Source organism: Oncorhynchus mykiss, chromosome 23 (genome assembly GCF_013265735.2).
Source record: "Oncorhynchus mykiss isolate Arlee chromosome 23, USDA_OmykA_1.1, whole genome shotgun sequence".
Classification (NCBI taxonomy): domain Eukaryota; kingdom Metazoa; phylum Chordata; class Actinopteri; order Salmoniformes; family Salmonidae; genus Oncorhynchus; species Oncorhynchus mykiss.
The window spans coordinates 33,440,503-33,461,827 of NC_048587.1; the positions used below are offsets into that span (position 1 = coordinate 33,440,503).

Here is a 21,325-nt window from a genome sequence, read left to right on the forward strand (position 1 = left end):
ACAACTCCCGTACGGGCTCGGGAGAGACGAAGGTTGAAAGCCATGCATCCTCCGATACACAACCCAACCAAGCCGCACTGCTTCTTAACACAGCGCACATCCAACCCGGAAGCCAGCCGCACCAATGTGTCAGAGGAAACACCGTGCACCTGGCAACCTTGGTTGGCGTGCACTGCGCCCGGCCCGCCACAGGAGTCGCTGGTGCGCGATGAGACAAGGATATCCCTACCGGCCAAAACCTCCCTAACCGACGCTAGGCCAATTGTGCGTCGCCCCACAGACCTCCCGGTCGCGGCCGGTTACGACAGAGCCTGTGCGCGAACCCAGGGCCTCTGGTGGCACAGCTGGCGCTGCAGTACAGCGCCCTTAACCGCTGCGCCACCCGGGAGGCGGCGGAAAGCTCTTAACGTGGTCAGTTCTTTCAGATCAGTGTGATAAAGGAGAGGACGCTAGGAGAGGACGGACATTTTAGACAATTGAGAAAGATCCTACCAGCTATTGAGCTAGTCCTTGAGTGCATCCCAAATGGCACTCTATTCCCTATAGGTCACCTGGTCAAAAATGAGTACACTATATAGGGAATAGGGTGCCATTTGGGATCCAACCCTTCCATGCATGAGCCTGGTCAGTAAAACCTAATAATGTACCGCACCTTGTTTTTAAAGTCCTAGGCCCAGACTCCCAGCCACACACCCCCAAGTCCCGTAATGCACCAAAAAAACCTTTTACGCTGATTGATTCTCTGTTGCATATCAGCACCCCCTGAAAAAAAATACAAAAGTATAATCTCACACAAAAGTAGTGCACTGGGCCTTTACTAGTCCTGTATTAGCAGACCGAACTAGCTGTCTGTAGTGCGGACAAAACAAACTGTTCAGCACCCCCACCCCCATTCATCTTCCCGCGGCTATGCTCTGTTGATTTCATTAAAATGTGAGCATGATTACTTCAGACGTTTAAACAACGTAAAACTATTTTTGTGGTCAGTTCAGGGGAGCTGCCTAGTACCACTGTGTATGTACATACTACTTTAATGTCATGTGAAGAGAGAGAGAGAGAATTGGTTACACTTGAAGGGTACATGCATAAGGACTTGTTGTTGACAGTTGACAAGCATTTAGTAAAGGTACTGCTTATGAATGCAGTATATGGGTAATGAAGTGCTTATGCAGTTACCCTTCAAGTAAAGTGTTACTAAAAGATCAACCATTAATATAAATATATAATGAGGACAGTAATGTGATTTATGCACATGTCACGATATTCATATGTTTCCTGTAATGATACTGTAAATGTAATTGCAAGCACAAATGAGAGTATTTGTAAAGATATGTAAAATACTATTTATAATAAATGATATTTTATACATAGCCGTCGGCTGTTTGGTTTCGACGTTTTTGTTGTTGTTGTTCATTTCATTTAAATGAGACCATGGTCATTTCAAACACAATTGTGTGATGTTGAAGAAATAACTATTTATTCGATAGGGGCAAAAATGTAAGTAGACAAAGTTCCATGTCAATAGGTGAAGCCACCATTATAACAATGATAAGATACAGGACAGTCTCCTATCATCATCAACAGTAGAAGAACAAACCCTTGCACATGCATCATCTCACACTTATAGTACAGTGATAGCAGAGGAGGCTGGTGGGAGGAGCTATAGAGGACAGGCTCATTGTAATGGCCAGAATGGAATTAATGGAACGGAGTTAAACATGTGGTTTACATATGTTTGATACCGTTCCATTTATTCCATTCCAGCCAATCATGTTAGGTAAGAGACAAGGGGTTGAATCTAGCTGGATAACACCTGCATGGCCTGGCTGCCTCCTGAAGGAGCAGAATATTTACTGAACGCTATGTATAAAAACATCACATTAACATCCAATTAACACGACACCGGGCCCTCTTCCCTGACAGAGATGGATACAGATATCAACATAGAGAGAAAAGAGAGACTCAGTCGGACACAGAGAGAAATAGAAACAAAGTGAAAGAGAAAAAAAAGGGAGTGAGGGATCCAGTGACGGAGGAACACACAATGGCCCATGTAGAACCGAGGTCAGTCACTGCCAACCTAAATATTAGGGCCGGCTCACTGGGTGACGAACTGCATCTATACAAGCACATTATTAGTAAGAACAGCCTACATGACTAACACTAACATGGGGCACCCTTTGAAGCAACCTTTACGTGTGATGAAATTATTGCTATACTTGTAATCCGTCACGAAAAGGCTTGTGTGGCGGGTTTCTTATCATAAACTGTTTAAGATTTAACGCTGCAGATCGTATTCTCTTCTTGACTGGATATTTGGATTCTCGGGATGTCATAAGACCCATTTAAGCTTGTGTCTCAAATAGATCCCTATATGATGCACTACATTTGACCAGAGCCCTATTGCCCCTGGTAAAAAGTAGTGCACTAGCTAGGGAATAGGATGCCATCTTTGGATGTGACCTAAATCCCTTTCAGAGTAGTGTTAGGCTAGTCTAATTAGCAGGGTTTTCTCCCCCGACACTACATGTTAGTTAAACTGACACAGATCTGCTGATCCCTTTAGTGCTATGAGACAGATACAGGATTAGCACAGTCAATGGAATATACTGAGGTGCTTTCAGCCATTCCATTACAGGAGATGTATAATGCTGATTTTGGGGTTAAACAGATCCAAAACATCCAAGGTTGGATACTGCAAGCCTCACTGTCAGGTTATCAACAAATTACCACTGAACAGCATCCATTGTTTTTCAATATATGCGTTTTACTATATGCACCCAAATATTAAGCAGCAGTTCTCATAGGTACAGGTAGTTTGGCGGACAGGTTTCTTATACTGTAGGTCACTTTCTTATAGTCACATACGTACATGGGTCCAGTGTTTTCCTCAGCAGGTCTCATTGATAGTCCCCACTGTGGGTGGGTAGTAAAGGACAGGTTTGCTCTCCCCACAGAGCAGAGTGCACTGTGGGGTGGTTACAGTGGGTTGTTCTCCCCACATGGCAGAGTGCACTGTGGGGTGGTTACAGTGGGTTGTTCTCACCACACAGCAGAGTGCACTGCGGGGTGGTTACAGTGGGTTGTTCTCACCACATGGCAGAGTCCACTTACATTTAAGTCATTTAGCAGATGCTCTTATCCAAAGCAACTTACAGGGTCAATTAGGGTTGAAGTGCCTTACTCAAGGGCACAGAGATTTTTCACTTAGTCAGCTCAGGATTTGAACCAGCAACCTTTTGGTTACTGGCCTAACGCTCTTAACTGCTAGGCTACCCGAGTCCACTGTGGGGTGGTTTAAGGTGGGTTGTTCTCCCCACATAGCAGAGTCAGCACTGTGTGTTGGTGAGTTAGGATGAGTTCTGCCTCCCTTCCAACAGTCTCTGTGGGGTTGGTGATTTAGGGTGGGTTGTGTTCCCACTCCAGTCCGATCTGGGCAAAGCAATAGAGGAAGGCTAACATGGGTGGAGCCACTGTACACCAACCTGGAGAGAGACAGAGAGACACACCCTTAGATGCCAGCAACACATCCACATTCACTTGTTTACAGTACACCCATAATTTCACAGTACATACACTACCGTTCAAAAGTTTTGAGTCACTTAGAAATGTCCTTGTTTTTGAAAAAACAAACAAATTGTCCATTAAAATAACATGAAATTGATCAGAAATGCAGTGTAGACATTGTTAATGTTGTAAATGATGGGATTGAGATCCGGACTCTTCGCTGGCCATGGCAGAACACTAACATTCATGTCTTGCAGGAAATCAGCCATACTGCTCGTTCTGTACGTGGTGGCATTATCATGCTGGAGGGTCATGTCAGGATGAGCCTGCAGGAAGGGAACCACATGAGGGAGGAGGATGTCTTCCCTGTAACGCATAGAATTGAGATAGCTTGTTGTCATTACAGGCACAGTCCGATGATGCTGTGACACACCACCCCAGACCATGACGGACCCTCCACCTCCAAATCGATCCCGCTTCAGAGTACAGGGTCATTCCTTCGACGATAAATGCGAATCCAACCATCACTCACCCCTGGTGAGACAAAACCGCGACTCGTCAGTGAAGAGCACTTTATGCCAGTCCTATCTAATCCAGCGATGGTGGGTTTGAACCCATAGGCGACGTTGTTGCCGGTGATGTCTGGTGTCGGCCTACAAGCCCTTAGTCCAGCCTCTCTCAGCCTATTGCAGACAGTCTGAGCACTGATGGAGGGATTGTGCGTTCCTGGTGTAACTCAGGCAGTTGTTGTTGCCATCCTGCCACTGCGAGGACGATCAGCTGTCCTTCCTGTCTTCCTGTAGCACTGTCTTAGGCATCTCACAGTACGGACATTGCAATTTATTGCCCTGGCCACATCTTCAGTCCTCATGCCTCCTTGCAGCATGCCTAAGGCACATTCATACAGATGAGCAGGGACCCTGTACATCTTTCTTTTGGTGTTTTTCAGAGTCAGTAGAAAGGCCTCTTTAGTGTCCTAAGTTTTCATAACTGTGACCTTAATTGCCTACCGTCTGTAAGCTGTTAGTGTCTTAACGACCTTTCCACAGGTGCATGTTCATTAACTGTTTATGGATCATTGAACAAGCATGGGAAACAGTGTTTAAACCCTTTACAATGAACATCTGTGAAGTTATTTGGATTTTTACGAATTATCTTCGAAAGACAGGGTCCTGAAAAGGGAAGTTTAGCCCTTACACAGCCTGGAGGTGTGTTGGGTCATTGTCCTGTTGAAAATCTAAATGATAGTTCCACTAAGCACAAACTGGATGGTGTATAAACAGAATGCTGTGGTAACTATGCTGGTTAAGTGTGCCTTGAATTCTAAATAAATCACAGACAGTGTCCCCAGCAAAGCATCCCCACACCACTTCCTCCATGCTTCACGGTGGGAACCACACATGCAGAGATCACCTACTCTGCGTCTCAAATCTCAAATTTGTACTCATCAGACCAAAGGACAGATTTCCACCGGTCTAACGTCCATTGCTCGTGTTTCATGGCCCAAGCAAGTTCCTTTTTCTTATTGGTGTCCTTTAGTAGTGGTTCTTTGCAGAAATTCAACCATGAAGGCCTGATTCACGCAGTCTGCTCCGAACAGTTGATGTTGAGATGTGTTTGTTCCTTGAACTTTGAGCATTTATTTGGTCTGCAGTTAACTAATGATCCTTATCCTCTGCAGCAGAGGTAACTCTGGGTCTTCCTTTCCTGTGGCGGTCCTCATGACAGCCAGTTTCATCATAGCGCTTTATGGTTTTTGCAGCTGCACTTGAAGAAACTGTTGACATTTTCCGGATTGACTGACCTTCACGTCTTAAAGTAATGATAGACTGTCATTTGTCTTTAGTTATTTGAGCTGTTCTTGCCATAATACGGACTTGGTCTTTCACCAAATCTTCTCCATACCACCCCTACCATGTCACAATACAACTGATTGGCTCAAACACATTAAGGAAATAAATTCCACAAGGCACACCTGATAATTGAAATGCATTCCAGGTGACTACCTCATGAAGCTGGTTGAGAGAATGCCAAAAGTGTATAAGAATATTTTGAAGATAAATACACAAGCAGTGTATTACACAAGCAGTCAAGGTTCTCAAAATGTCTGTCCTTGCTCACAGACACCTCCTTCCACTCTCCACCTCCTCTGACTCATCTCCAGCCTCTCACCTTGCTGCTCCAGCCCATTCCTCCCCTCTACTTGTTAATGGAATTTTTATCAATGATGACTAATTATGTATACATTTCAATCAGGACTGACTAATCCGAATACTATTATGTTACTGTATATGTACTAATCAGAATACTATTATGTTGCTGTATATGTATGAGTTTTCTTTCTTGATCCCAGTGCTGAATATAATGTGTGTAAATGTGGTCAAGAGTTAGAACAATGACTGTCTGTTCCTTGGTAGAAATGAATGAACGATATCTTCAGACTGGCTAGAATGCTTATCTACACAAGAAGACCTTGGCTCATAAATTATATTAAATTGGTAGGGAGACGATGTGGGGAGGCTTGAGATACTGCCTTTGTACCAGGGTGGGAGAAGAGACGGGTTGGTACTGGAACTAATGACGTCATTTTCAGTTTATAACCTGTGGTAAACTGTATCGTGTTCAGTACTCTCGTGAATAAATTCTGCTGATTGACTTTAAGACTGGGCTCTGTCCATTATTATAGAATAAGGGTCTTAAAAATCCTTATGAATTGACAGAGTGTTTCATTTTAATTGGGTATTAAAACATAGAGCAATTTAATTCCTTTAACAATTGGTCCTCCGAACCGGGATCTAAAATACCCGTCTCTGCCATCTGGAGGTCGTACGCCGGAAAAATCGTGCACGAGCGGGTCTGGTCCCGTTATTTAAGACCTGGCCTCTGAATTGAGGTTAAAAAACAGGCCGATATTCACCCCAGACGACAGGTACGGTGACTAGATCCAAACGAACAGTGCTTTTCCCAGTCGGCAGCCGGTCAGTAGCCTTTATTCTCAAATTTGGGAGGGATTATTTAGGATATTTTTTGATTAAATGTTATAAAGGAGTTTGGATTTAATCAATGTTAGGTGCTTGAATATGAACAAATACAACGGGTTTCTTTTAACCAAAATCGATAGGAAGGAAACAGGTCTGAAATTGACCTGTGGTAAGGTGCACTACCATAAATAAACTAGAGCTTAATAAATCCTGGTTTTGCAAGCCGGAATGTTATTAAGGAGAGATATAGTACGCATTGGGGAATTAGGACACTTGTTCCGTACAAATAGGATACCATTAATTCAAAAAACATACCTAAATAAAGTTTGAACCTGAGTAGTCTATCTGTATATGGGAAGTAGTCTGACTATGAAGAAGTAGCAGATAGATATATATAAAACAGGTGAGGATAAATTAGGCTTGGTGAGAAGGCAGGGTAATTCTAGGCGAACAGAATAATTGAGCCTGTACAGTGCTAAAATAAATTAATATCTACGGGGAGGACAGGGTAACTTAGTCTAGAGTAGTGAGATATGAGATATTAACGTTGAAAGTCCCAAGGAGAATATCCTACGGGTGAAATGTAATGTCCGATCAAAAGTCATCTATAGACGTGGTTTCCAGGAAGGAGAAATACATACTGATTATCATTAAAGAGAGACACAAATAGTCAGACAGAAAAGCAATTAAAGTAACTAAGTAACGGTAAATAGCAGATTCATAGAAATACACTCACATAGGAGGTAAAATTAAATATAGAAAGGCATAGATAAGTGATTAAATACCATAGCTACTAGTAACGGTAAGGATTAAGGATGGGTGGAAATTCCTCAAAGGAAGTGCCGGAACTAACGGGAGACGAGCGTTATATGAAACAGAGAGACAAGAGAAACATTGATTTTGGTCTAAGATGGAGAAAGAAATATGATTTTGATGGCTGTCTAAATGTAGAAAAGCTGGAATCACTTATAAAACAGTGGAACATAAGGAATGTGGGAAAAAATGTGAAAAAGCAGAATAAACAGGGGTTATACACAGCCAGAGTTTGGCTTTCAGAAGCAAAAAAGAGAGTGGGAGGAGCAGATAGTAGTAAATCTAAGAAGAGTCAAGATGCGCTGCCCTCCGCTCCCGTAGATGAAAAAGTTAACCAATTGGGTGGAGGTGAGGGTAACAAACTATATCCTTCTCGATTATACCAAGAATACAGAGGTAGTCCAGTCGATGAAATAGTGGTTGTGAGAATACGGCTGCAGGAGCTACCTGCGAAATTACCACCCATATATGTGAATCCTGCTGAAGCCGAGGGAGGTATAATAGAGTTAGAAAAGGGAATAAAGTCGAGAAAAGTGGATAATGTGAGTCAAAAGAAAAATATAATTTTTTAAAATTGTAACGTAATTGGACATTTCGCCCGGGAGTGTAACACTCCCTGCAAACATCACCACCAATGTTGTAATTTAACTGAGGGGAAGGTCAGAGGCGACAATCGGGTAAAAAAAAAAAAGAAGGGTCAGATACAAAGAGAGTGAGATTAATGAGAATCCTAACTGAGGGAAAACTTTGGGTTGTTAAATTAGGGCTATTTTCTGTTGTCCAGAGGCCGAAGTTACAAATACAGGCAACTGTAAAATGGGTCTATTTGCGGAGAATCTCAGTTAGTTCCATAGTGTTGGTGGTATAGTGGTGAGCGTAGCAGTCTTACAAACTGCAGTCCAGGGTTCGGTTCCCGGCCGAGGCGGTTAACTAAAATTGATTTTAGATTGTAATTCATCTATTTTTATGTTTTGCCTGAAAAAATACGGTCGCTAGTGTTTGTATAATATATGAACTGAACGTTTAATATGTGGTTTTAGATTGAATTGAAAAAAGTAGTCATTAAAAATAATGGCGAGACAATTTCGATGTAATACGCTATTTTGCCCAAAATGATCTGCTAGAATAATGTATTTAGATGGGAGTCGCATCTAAATAAATGTATTATAGAAGAGAAAGTCACCTAAAGTTAAATGTAGGGAATAACGGAGAGATACGATAACCAGGATGTTATATTTTTATGAATCGACGGACATACGATAAATTTAAACAGAGAAAATGGGTTGTGGCATTTAGAGGGAAAATGCATGCATTATAGCTTAGAGTTACTTTTCAAAATACATTTTTTTAAAAAGGAGCTAAGTATCGTAAGGATAGTCTGAAAAGATGCTACAGCTAGCAACGGAATTGCTAGGCATTCAATGGGGCTATATAGTCCAACACTTTGGACTATAAAATAGGTAAGAATAGTTTAATCGTAAAAAGTTGTGATTGTTTTCCCGAGTATTGATTTTTGGTTAGGTAACGCCAGTGAATTCGAACAAGAAGTTAACGTATTCTAAAAACACTATCTGTTTTCATTACGGGAAACAAGTAAATGTCTTATCTTAAAGGGACAGTGCACGTTTATCACAGTGGTTTGAGTGTATGGCAGTGTATAAAATATTTTGGGACGACAATTTGAAGATAGACCGAATGAGTTACATGAAACATCGAGGGATTTAAAACGAATGATGTGAAGGGATTATCATAATTATTAGGTTTCGTTGTTGTAGTAAAAGTTTGGGTTAAGGGGATTTCCCTGTTCCCAGAGACAAGATATCTTAAAGGGGTACACTCACATCCGGATTATTAGGAGTTTTAATTAGACAAGTGAATAACGTATTGGGAATAGAGTCGTAATTAAAATTCTAAGTCAAAGACAAGACAGTTACTTAAATCAAAATTAATTATATTTAATAACGAAGAGACAATTACGATTTATGCCCATCGAAATGTTTTTATAAAATTAGCGAATTTAGAGATATTGGTTGGTGTTGTAAATTATAATTCAAGATTTGAACAGATGTGATAAATTAGGTTTGGTTTATCGAACCCGTACTACTGTTGCTGCAGACAGCCAACAATTATTTACAATTCATTGAAAGTCGTTGCGGATAGGGTCGAGGTTGAGCGCTTGTTGATGACATCACTCGCAAGGCACTTTTGTCGCCACGGAAATTATGTTGTGACTGGGTGTAACGGAGAAAATTGTTTGTCTTTTAGAAGGAAAATGCGTGCATTACTGTTTTGAGTCACTTTTCAGAAGTTGATAAAAATTTCAAAATACAATTTTAAAAAGTAGTTTGTGAGTCGTCAGGATAGTCAGGAAAGATGCTAAAAACTAGCAGCTGATTCGCTAGGTGAACATCAGATTTGTGGCGTTTATTTGGACTGTATTAGGCTATGAGAAAGGGAGACTGGATGTCTGAATCGTAAAACATCGTGATAATGGATTCTGATGGTTATTGACTCCTGGTTTGATTGTTTATGTAACGCCAGTGAATTTGAGCACTGTTTCCATTATGCGGAACAATGTTAGGGTATTAACGTTGAAAAGCAACCTCTATAGAAAAACATAAGCATAAGCATATGTTTCGGGAAATGATCTAGGTTGGATTTGGTTATTTGAGCTTTTCCCCTGATACGTAGACATCTGTAACAGGGGCAAGTTGTTTTTTTTCTTGAGGAACTAGCAGATGTAAACGTGAGTCTCTGAGTTATTTTGTCATCTGAAGCATTATAGTAGTGAGCTTTTGTATAGTTCGTTTTTTTGCTGATATAAGTGGTTTGTTTATTTGGTTACTGGTTATGGTCAATTTTAGGGATTGATTTAACTTAGTTAAATATTGTATTCTGGTGTGTTTAAGTAGGATTCCTTATTCCGGGACGGATGGAAGTTATCTAAAATATGTAAGTTGAAGGAGCCATGGGAGAATGCGATTGCATTTTTATTAAATATCTGGGATTAAATGACGGATTTCTTACACTGAGAAATGTACGACATTTGCGGCAGAGGGAAAAAGTGATACATTGGATAATAATGTTATCAGGTTAATTGTATCTAAGGGTAGCATGTTCATTTAAGTAAACATATACATAGACGTTGCTTAAAACTTATGATTAATGATTTGAGTCAAAGGGGAATTATCATTAGGTTTATAGTTCACTTTTGAGTTTCTGAATCGAAGTAGCATAGTGAATGCTAGTTAGGCGGGTTGTGTTCTTCTGGAAAAATTTAGGTTTAGGTGTCTCACTTTTAGATGTTTCCTGGGATTATAATCTTGGGGAGAGTGGGTGAGATAGCGGCCATAAACGACCAAATTGAAAAAGGCCTGGAAGTTTTGTTTATTCATCAAGGTTTGCAAATATATACACATAAAACATTTGTTAGGACTATTTGTTTTAGTGCAAAGGTATTTTAAAGAGGCACGCTCACATATGGAACTTTATGAGTTTTTATTTTATGAGTTTTAATTACACAAGTGAATTATTTTTATTTTAAGGATAAAGGGTTCTTTAATATGTCTAAGGTAGTATGGAACATGACTATAAAAGGGTGGCATGACCTATTGACCTTATCATGGCTATCTTTTGGGGTCTGATCAGCCCCGGGGGAGAGCCATTTGTATATTGAATTTGTGGTCAGTTGGGTTACTCATTTTAAGGTATATTAATTATAATGGAGTTTTAGTTAGGGGTTTAGAATTATTGTTTGAATCACTGAAGATAAAGTGTTTCAGGATTCTGATTTACAATATTACCTGTGAAGTTTTTGAATTGGCTATTATGGATTTGATATTACAACAGAAAATAATTATATTTATCATTGAGAATAAATAGGGGTGATAAATTACTGTAGATAAGGTATTCCACACTATGCAACATATATTAAATTCATGTTATTGTAAGCTAGAATACTGAGGATCCCTGAATGAACGAGCTTGTAAGTGTAGGAAGGATTTTGATATGGTTAGCATTTGTTTAGACTCTGTTGAACTATTAGGAGGTTTTTTAAATAGTATTAAATCTAACAGGAATATAGGACATCTGTGATGATTTAGGATTAAGATAGATTGATTAAGGAAATGTAAGGACTTTAGAGATGGCCACTTACAGACATGTTTTTTCTAAAATCAATGATTTAAAATCGGTAAATATATAAGAACATACAGTGCCTTGCGAAAGTATTCGGCCCCCTTGAACTTTGCGAACTTTTGCCACATTTCAGGCTTCAAACATAAAGATATAAAACTGTATTTTTTTGTGAAGAATCAACAACAAGTGGGACACAATCATGAAGTGGAACGACATTTATTGGATATTTCAAACTTTTTTAACAAATCAAAAACTGAAAAATTGGGCGTGCAAAATTATTCAGCCCCTTTACTTTCAGTGCAGCAAACTCTCTCCAGAAGTTCAGTGAGGATCTCTGAATGATCCAATGTTGACCTAAATGACTAATGATGATAAATACAATCCACCTGTGTGTAATCAAGTCTCCTTATAAATGCACCTGCACTGTGATAGTCTCAGAGGTCCGTTAAAAAGAGCAGAGAGCATCATGAAGAACAAGGAACACACCAGGCAGGTCCGAGATACTGTTGTGAAGAAGTTTAAAGCCGGATTTGGATACAAAAAGATTTCCCAAGCTTTAAACATCCCAAGGAGCACTGTGCAAGCGATAATATTGAAATGGAAGGAGTATCAGACCACTGCAAATCTACCAAGACCTGGCTGTCCCTCTAAACTTTCAGCACATACAAGGAGAAGACTGATCAGAGATGCAGCCAAGAGGCCCATGATCACTCTGGATGAACTGCAGAGATCTACAGCTGAGGTGGGAGACTCTGTTCATAGGACAACAATCAGTCGTATATTGCACAAATCTGGCCTTTATGGAAGAGTGGCAAGAAGAAAGCCATTTCTTAAAGATATCCATAAAAAGTGTCGTTTAAAGTTTGCCACAAGCCACCTGGGAGACACACCAAACATGTGGAAGAAGGTGCTCTGGTCAGATGAAACCAAAATTGAACTTTTTGGCAACAATGCAAAACGTTATGTTTGGCGTAAAAGCAACACAGCTGAACACACCATCCCCACTGTCAAACATGGTGGTGGCAGCATCATGGTTTGGGCCTGCTTTTCTTCAGCAGGGACAGGGAAGATGGTTAAAATTGATGGGAAGATGGATGGAGCCAAATACAGGACCATTCTGGAAGAAAACCTGATGGAGTCTGCAAAAGACCTGAGACTGGGACGGAGATTTGTCTTCCAACAAGACAATGATCCAAAACATAAAGCAAAATCTACAATGGAATGGTTCAAAAATAAACATATCCAGGTGTTAGAATGGCCAAGTCAAAGTCCAGACCTGAATCCAATCGAGAATCTGTGGAAAGAACTGAAAACTGCTGTTCACAAATGCTCTCCATCCAACCTCACTGAGCTCGAGCTGTTTTGCAAGGAGGAATGGGAAAAAATGTCAGTCTCTCGATGTGCAAAACTGATAGAGACATACCCCAAGCGACTTACAGCTGTAATCGCAGCAAAAGGTGGCGCTACAAAGTATTAACTTAAAACCTGTTAAGGATATGGCAGACATATGCCCCCTTTGGAGAGATTGGGTACCCCTAGTAAACTGAAAAAAAAATCTGTCAAAAATTGCTAATATATGCATATAAAAATTATTATTGGATAGAAAACACTCTAAAGCTTCTAAAACCGTTGGAATTATGTCTGTAAGTATAGCAGAACTCACATTCTTCCAAACTAGTTTTTGTGGTCATGAAAGTTGGAGCAACTTTGACGTCATCGCCCCCACCCTTCCCAACCAGTTATGATTCTAGGGAGACTTTCTATCTCTTCCGCTAGATGTCCTCTTTCAGTAGAGCTTTGAATCGTTCAAATCCCGCAAGAATTGACCCTATGGGAGTGAAATTAGTGCGTGCCACGAGAAAATAGGCTGTGCGTAGTGGCGCGAATTGGTCCCAGCCATTCCTTTGTTCCAGCACTCAAGAGAAGGGCAGACGATGGCCGATTGAATTGAAGTTTGTTTTGTGTGTCTAAAACATCATAAAGCTTGCTTCTGCACTTAGTTTGACCTGTTTAGTCGACATATAATATGTAATTTTGAAGTTTTGATGCGCAACTTTTCCGGACCAGAGGACGTTTTGGGTGCATTTCAGCTGATGTTATTAGCAGTAGCTAATACAAAGACGCAAGACTTGAAACCAAACGATGTATTGGGTAAGTATGAAGCCTTCCAGAACATTCTGAACGAAGACCATCGAAGGTAAGGGAATATTTATCCTTAAATCTGTGTTTCTGTTGACTCCAACATTACGTAGAAATGTAGCTTGTATCTGAGCGCCGTCTCAGCATATTGAATAGTGTGCGATTTCTGTAACGTTAAAAATAAATCTAACAAAGCGGTTGCATAAAGAAGCAGTGTATCTTTCTAACTATATGTAGAACATGTATATTTAGTCAAAGTTAATGATGTCTATTTACGTTATCTTGCCGCGCTACCTAGATTTCCTGCGGGCATTTTTGAGTAATTTCTGAACGTGAACTCACTGTAAATGGACATCTATGGATATAAATGGCATATTATTGAAAAAAAAAAAAAAAAGTACTGTGTAACATGTCCTATTACTGTCATCTGATGAAGATTTTCAAAAGGTTAGTGAACGATTTATTTTTTAATCCTGCGTTTGTTGATTGCATGTTTTGGCTATTCAAATGAGCTGTGTCTGGTGGTGGTTTGACATATATATATATGTGCTATGTTTTCGCCGTAAAACATTTTAGAAATCTGAAATCTGAATCTAGATGAACAAGGTGTTTATCTTTCATTTGAGCTATTGGACTTGTTAATGTGTGGAGGTTAAATATTTGTAAGAATATTTTTGCGTTCCATGCGCCACCGTTTCAGCTGAACGTGGGAGGGTTGATTCCCAATTGGGAACCAATATCTTAGACAGGGGGGGCTGAATAATTTTGCACGCCCAATTTTTCAGTTTTTGATTTGTTAAAAAAGTTTGAAATATCCAATAAATGTCGTTCCACTTCATGATTGTGTCCCACTTGTTGTTGATTCTTCAAATACAGTTTTATATCTTTATGTTTGAAGCCTGAAATGTGGCAAAAGGTCGCAAAGTTCAAGGGGGCCGAATACTTTCGCAAGGCACTGTAAGTGTGTGTGTGTGGGGGGGAGGCACCCTATCAAGTTTGAGATCTGCTCCCCTGACAGACAAGAATGAATCTGATACATGACTTTCCCTAGAGAGTTCAGACCTTTACACCTCGTCTAAATGTAGCATGTACAGTTGAAGTTGGAAGTTCACATACACCTTAGCCAAATACAATAAACTCAGTTCACAATTCCTGACACTTAATCCTAGTAAAATTTCCCTGTCTTAGGTCAGTTAGGATGACAACTTTATTTTAACTTCTTTGGGTTAGGGGGCGGTATTTTGACATCCGGATGAAAAGAGTGCCCAAACTACCTGCTACTCAGGCCCAGAAGCTAGGATTTGCATATCATTGATAGATTTGAATAGAAAACACTAATGTTTCTAAAACTGTTACAATAATGTCTGTGAGTATAACAGAACTGAAATGGCAGGCAAAACCTCGAGGACAAACCATCACAAAAAAATAAAATTCATCCTACCACTGATTTCAATGGCTGGCACTTTTATAATAGGGTGAAATTGTGCCCGATTGCAGTTCCTAGGACTTCCACTAAATGTCAACAGTCTTTAGAAAGAGTTTCAGGCTGGTTTTTGGAAAAATGAGCCAGAAATTGTAGTTTTTCTAGGTGGCTCCCATTTTGGCTGTAGTGTTTCCAAGCGTGTGAATGAGAGCACTTTCTTTGGTATTTTTTCCGGTAAAGACAATAACGATTCTCCGTCTTAAATTTGATCATTTATTCGCGTATTTGGGTACCTCAGGTTTGATTATAAACGTTGATTGACTTGTTTGGATAAGTTTATTGGTAACGTTTGGGATTAATTTTGTATGCATTTTGAAGGAGGGAAAACAAGTGTATTATTGACTGAAGCGTGCAAGCTAAACAGAGTTATGGATATAAAGAAGGAGTTTATCGAACAAAAGGACCATTTGTAATGTAATTGGGACCTTTTGGAGTGCCAACAGAAGAAGATCTTCAAAGGCATATATTATATCGCCATTTCTGACTTTTGTGTCGCAACTTTCATGAAAGTTTAATATTTAGTCATTTAATTTGAATTTGGCGCTCTGCAATTTCACCGGATGTTGGCCAGGTGGGACGGTAGCGTCCCACTGATCAGCAAGAAGTTAAGAATGTGAAATGTCAGAATAATAGTAGAGAGAATTATTTATTTCAGCTTTTGTTTCTTTCATCACATTCCCAGTGGGTCAGAAGTCTACATACACTCAATTAGTATTTGGCAGCATTGCCTTTAAATTGTTTAACTTGGGTCAAAAAGGTTGGGTAGCCTTCCACAAGCTTCCCACAATAGGTTGGGTGGATTTTGGCCCATTCCTCCTGACATAGCTGGTGTATCTGAGGCACGTTTGTAGGCCTCCTTGCTCGCACACACTTTTTCAGTTCTGCCCACACATTTTCTACAAGATTGAAGTCAGAGCTTTGTGATGGCCACTCCAATACTTTGACTTTGTTGTTCTTAAGCCATTTTGCAACAAATTTGGAAGTATGCTTGGGGTCATTGTCCATTTGGAAGACCCATTTGCGACCAAGCTTTAACTTCCTGACTGATGTCTTGAGATGTTGCGTCAATATATACACATAATTGTCCTACCTCATGAAGCCATCTATTTAGTGAAGTGCACCAGTCCCTCCTGCAGCAAAGCACCCCCACAACATGATGCTCCCACCCCTGTGCTTCACGTTTGGGATGGTGTTCTTCGGCTTGCAAGCTTCCCCTTTTTTCCTCCAAAAATAATGGTCATTATGGCCAAACAGTTCTATTTTTGTTTCATCAGACCAGAGGACATTGTCCAAAAAAGTACTATCTGTGTCACCATGTGCAGTTGCAAACCGTAGTCTGGCTTTTTTATGGCGGTTTTGGAGCAGTGGCTTCTTCCTTACTGAGCGGCCTTTCAGGTTATGTCGATATATGTCTCATTTTACTGTGTATATAGATACTTTTGTACCGGTTTCCTCCAACATCTTCACAAGGTTATTTGCTGTTGTTCTGGCATTGATTTGCACTTCTCACACCAAAGTACGTTGTGGAGGTCTACAATTTATTTTAAGAGGTATTGGCTGATTTCTTTAGATTTTTCCATGATGTCAAGCATAGAGGCAGGTAGGCCTTGAAATACATCTATAGGTACACTTCCAATTGACTCAAATGATGCCTATCAGAGGGTTCTAAAGCCATGACATCATTTTCTGGAATTTTCCAAGCTGTTTAAAGGCACAGTCAACTTAGTGTATGTAAACTTCTGACCCACTGGAATTGTGATAGTGAATTATAAGTGAAATAATCTGTCTGTAAACAATTGTTGGAAAAATGACTTGTGTCATGCACAAAGTAGATGTCCTAACCGACTTGCCAAAACTATAGTTTGTTAACAAGAATTTTGTGGAGTGGTTGAAAAACAAGTTAAGAACTCCAACCTATGTGTATGTAAACATCCGATCAACCGTAGCTGTTCGCTTTGCTGTTCATCGACTACAGCTCAGCATTTAACGCCATAGTACCCTCCAAACTCGTCATTAAGGTTGAGACCCTGGGTCTCGACCCGCCCTGTGCAACTGGGTCCTGGACTTCCTGACGGGCCGCCCCCAGGTGGTAAATCTCCACCAAGTTGATCCTCAACACTGGGGCCCCACATGGGTGTGTTCTCAGCCCTCTCCTGTACTCCCTGTTCACCCATGACTGCGTGGCCATGCACGCCTCCAACTCAAATATCAAGTTTGCAGACGACACTACAGTGGTAGGCTCGATTACCAACAACAACAAGACGGCCTACAGGGAGGAGGTGAGGGCCCTCGGAGTGTGGTGTCAGGAAAATAACCTCACACTCAATGTCAACAAAACAAAGGAGATGATCGTGGACTTCAGGAAACAGCAGAGGGAGCAGCCCCCTATCCACATCGACGGGACAGTAGTGGAGAAGGTGGAAAGTTAAGTTCCTCGGCGTACACATAACGGACAAACTTGAAATGGTCCACCCACACATACAGCGTGGTGAAGGTGGCGTAGTAGCGCCTCAACCTCAGGAGGCTGAAGAAATTTGGCTTGTCACCAAAAACACTCAAACTTTTACAGATGCACAATCGAGAGCATCCTGTCGGGCTGTATCACCGCCTGGTAGGGCAACTGCTCCGCCCACAACCGTAAGGCTCTCCAGAGGGTATTGAGGTCTGCACACCACATCACCGGGGTTAAACTACCTGCCCTTCAGGACACCTACACCACCTGATGTCACAGGAGGGCCAAAAATATCATCAAGTACAACAACCACTCGAGCCACTGCCTGTTCACCCCGCTATCATCCAGAAGGCGAGGTCAGTACAGGTGCATCAAAGCTGGGACCGAGAGACTGAAAAACAGCTTCTATCTCAAGGTCATCACACTGTTAAACAGCCATCACTAACATTGAGTGGCTGCTGCCAACATACAGACTCACATCTCTAGCCATGTCTCAGTTGTTGAATCTTGTTATGTTCATACAAATATTTACACATGTTAAGTTTGCTGAAAATAAAAGCAGTTGACAGTGACAGTTTCTTTTTTTGCTGAGTTTAGTATCAAGCTCCCCAAAAATGAAATATTCCCCCTCCCCCAAATAAAAATTAATGCCATAGAGGATTGAGGAAATTGCTTGGCAGGTAAGACAGACAGTCCAGGAAAGGCATTCACCCGCCAATACAATACACTATCATGCTAGTTTCTTTCCCTTCCAAATCGAGAGCAGCTCTAACAATGCAGCAGAGAACGGAGGGATCAAACTATGTTCAGGAGCCACGGTCTTAGTTTCACTTCTTAAAGAGAGAGAGAAATAGAGCAGCCCATAGGGAAATGAGTGCTGTGCTCTGTGAACGCGTGTTAGTGAAGCAGCTTACTCAAGCCAGCCAAAATGAGGCCAGTCTGTTCAGGGAGAAAACTCACATGCCTATTTAGTATACCAGGAACAGCATTTTCCAGGAAAGGCCATGTAGATCTGAGAGGGTTAGATAGGTAGAAGAAATATAGTATGATGACCCAGACAATATAGGATTTCCACTAAGTCAGAAGCCAAGATAAAGCTATTACCATTTGGTTTAGATATATACACACACACTCCTAGGTGTTGAGCTAGGGGGGTTGATTTGAAATTCAGCAGGCATGTACTGTAGGTGAGGGTGAAGTTGCTCCAAGATCTAAGCTCTCCTCCATGTCGGTCTCTGGAAAGGGAGAAAACTACTTAACAAAGAAATTATTGAGGACAGACACTCAATCTAAAATAGAACCTTGAGTGCAAAATTTGTGTTATTTTAGCTAATGAGGTAAGAGGATAAGTTTTTTTTGTTTGCTCTCACAGTCAGGGGGAGATTAGACTTTAATTAAAAAGATAGTAGCTGGAATCTAAAATTGAGACTGCTGATATGATTAAGTTAAAGAGAGAAATAACATCTAGAATTGAAGGTGTAAATTGGTTTTAGCGGCCTCTCAAACCTTTTCTCTCTTGTCCAAGTGCACCACATGATAATACCCAGCGTATATAAAAATAAACCTGTGACAAATGTGTTATAGCCTATATCCGTTGTTCAAACGGACTGTATGTGACTATACATCTTCCTGAAAACAGAAGATGAGGGTTACAAATAACACAAAAAAATATAATTAAATTGCATTGGTCACATACATATATTTAGCAGATGTTTTTGCAGGTCTAGTGAAATGCTAGTGTTCCTAGCTCCAACAGCACAGTAATATCTAACAATTCACAACACACAAATCTAAAAGTAAAATAATGGAATTAGGATGTACAGTTGAAGTCAGAAGTTTACATACACTTAGGTTGGAGAATTTAACATACATTAAATTGACTGTGCCTTTAAACAGCTTGGAAAATCCCAGAAAATGATGTCATGGCTTTAGAAGCTTCTGATAGGCTAATTGACATTATTTGAGTCAATTGGAGGTGTACCTGTGGATGTATTTCAAGGCCTACATTCAAACTCTGTGCCTCTATGCTTGACATCATGGGAAAATCAAAAGAAATCAGCCAAGACCTCATAAAATAAATTGTAGACCTCCACAAGTCTGGTTCATCCTTGAGCGCAATTTCCAAAACGCCTGAGGGTACCACGTTCATCTGTACAAACAATAGTATGCAAGTATAAACACCATGGGACCACGCAGCCATCATACCGCTCAGGAAGGAGACGTGTTCTGTCTCCTAGTGATTAACGTACTTTGGTGTGAAAAGTGCAAAACAATCCCAGAACAACAGAAAATGACCTTGTGAAGATGCTGGAGAAAACAGGTACAAAAGTATCTATATCCACAGTAAAATGAGTCCTATATCGACATAACCTGAAAGGCCGCTCAGCAAGGAAGAAGCCACTGCTCCAAAACCACCATAAAAAAGCCAGACTACGGTTTGTAACTGCAAAATACAAAGATAGTACTTTTTGGAGAAATGTCCTCGTCTGATAAAAAAACAATAGAACGGTTTGGCCATAATGACCATCATTATGTTTGGAGGAAAAAGGGGGAGGCTTGCAAGCCGAAGAACACCATCCCAACCGTGAAGCACGGGGGTGGCAGCATCATATTGTGGTAGTGCTTTGCTGCAGGAGGGCTACCTGAAACGTTTGACCCAAGATAAGCAATTTAAAGGCAATGCTACTGAATACTAATTGAGTGTATGTAAACTTCTGACCCACTGGGAATGTGATGAAAGAAACAAAAGCTGAAATAAATAATTCTCCCTACTATTATTCTGACATTTCACATTCTTACAATAAAGTGGTGGTCCTAACTGACCTAAGACAGGACATTTTTACTAGGATTAAATGTCAGGAATTGTGAAAAACTGAGTTTAAATGTATTTGGCTAAGATGTATGTAAACTTCCGACTTCAACTGTATATAAATACTAGGACGAGCAATGTTGGAGTAGCTTTAGAATAGAAAAATATATATACATATGAGATGAGTAAAGCAGTATGTTAACATTATTAAAGTGACCAGTGATTCCATGTCTATGTACACTGCTCAAAAAAATAAAGGGAACACTTAAACAACACAATGTAACTCCAAGTCAATCACACTTCTGTGAAATCAAACTGTCCACTTAGGAAGCAACACTGATTGACAATAAATGTCACATGCGGTTGTGCAAATGGAATAGACAACAGGTGGAAATTATAGGCATTTAGCAAGACACCCCACAATAAAGGAGTGGTTCTGCAGGTGGGGACCACAGACCACTTCTCAGTTCCTATGCTTCCTGGCTGATGTTTTGGTCACTTTTGAATGCTGGCGGTGCTTTCACTCTAGTGGTAGCATGAGACGGAGTCTCCAACCCACACAAGTGGCTCAGGTAGTGCAGCTCATCCAGGATGGCACATCAATGCGAGATGTGGCAAGAAGGTTTGCTGTGTCTGTCAGCGTAGTGTCCAGAGCATGGAGGCGCTACCAGGAGACAGGCCAGTACATCAGGAGACGTGGAGAAGGCCGTAGGAGGGCAACAACCCAGCAGCAGGACCGCTACCTCTGCCTTTGTGCAAGGAGGAGCAGGAGGAGCACTGCCAGAGCCCTGCAAAATGACCTCCAGCAGGCCACAAATGTGCATGTGTCTGCTCAAACGGTCAGAAACAGACTCCATGAGGGTGGTATGAGGGCCCGACGTCCACAGGTGGGGGTTGTGCTTACAGCCCAACACCGTGCAGGACGTTTGGCATTTGCCAGAGAACACCAAGATTGGCAAATTCGCCACTGGTCCCCTGTGCTCTTCACAGATGAAAGCAGGTTC

At 40.9% G+C, this 21,325-nt stretch overlaps 1 protein-coding gene across 3 annotated transcripts in view; it reads right to left on the minus strand.

Annotated features, from left to right (window-relative positions):
• Positions 1-1,455: 1,455 nt before the first annotated feature.
• hhat (hedgehog acyltransferase) overlaps positions 1,456-21,325 on the minus strand; it is a 108,473-nt gene continuing 88,603 nt past the window's right edge. For all 3 annotated transcript variants that reach the window (XM_036960260.1, XM_036960258.1, XM_036960259.1), the window contains one exon: positions 1,456-3,485. In XM_036960260.1, the coding sequence (XP_036816155.1) occupies positions 3,400-3,485 (86 nt within the window). In that variant the 3' untranslated portion in view covers positions 1,456-3,399. The remainder of the gene's footprint in view (positions 3,486-21,325) is intronic.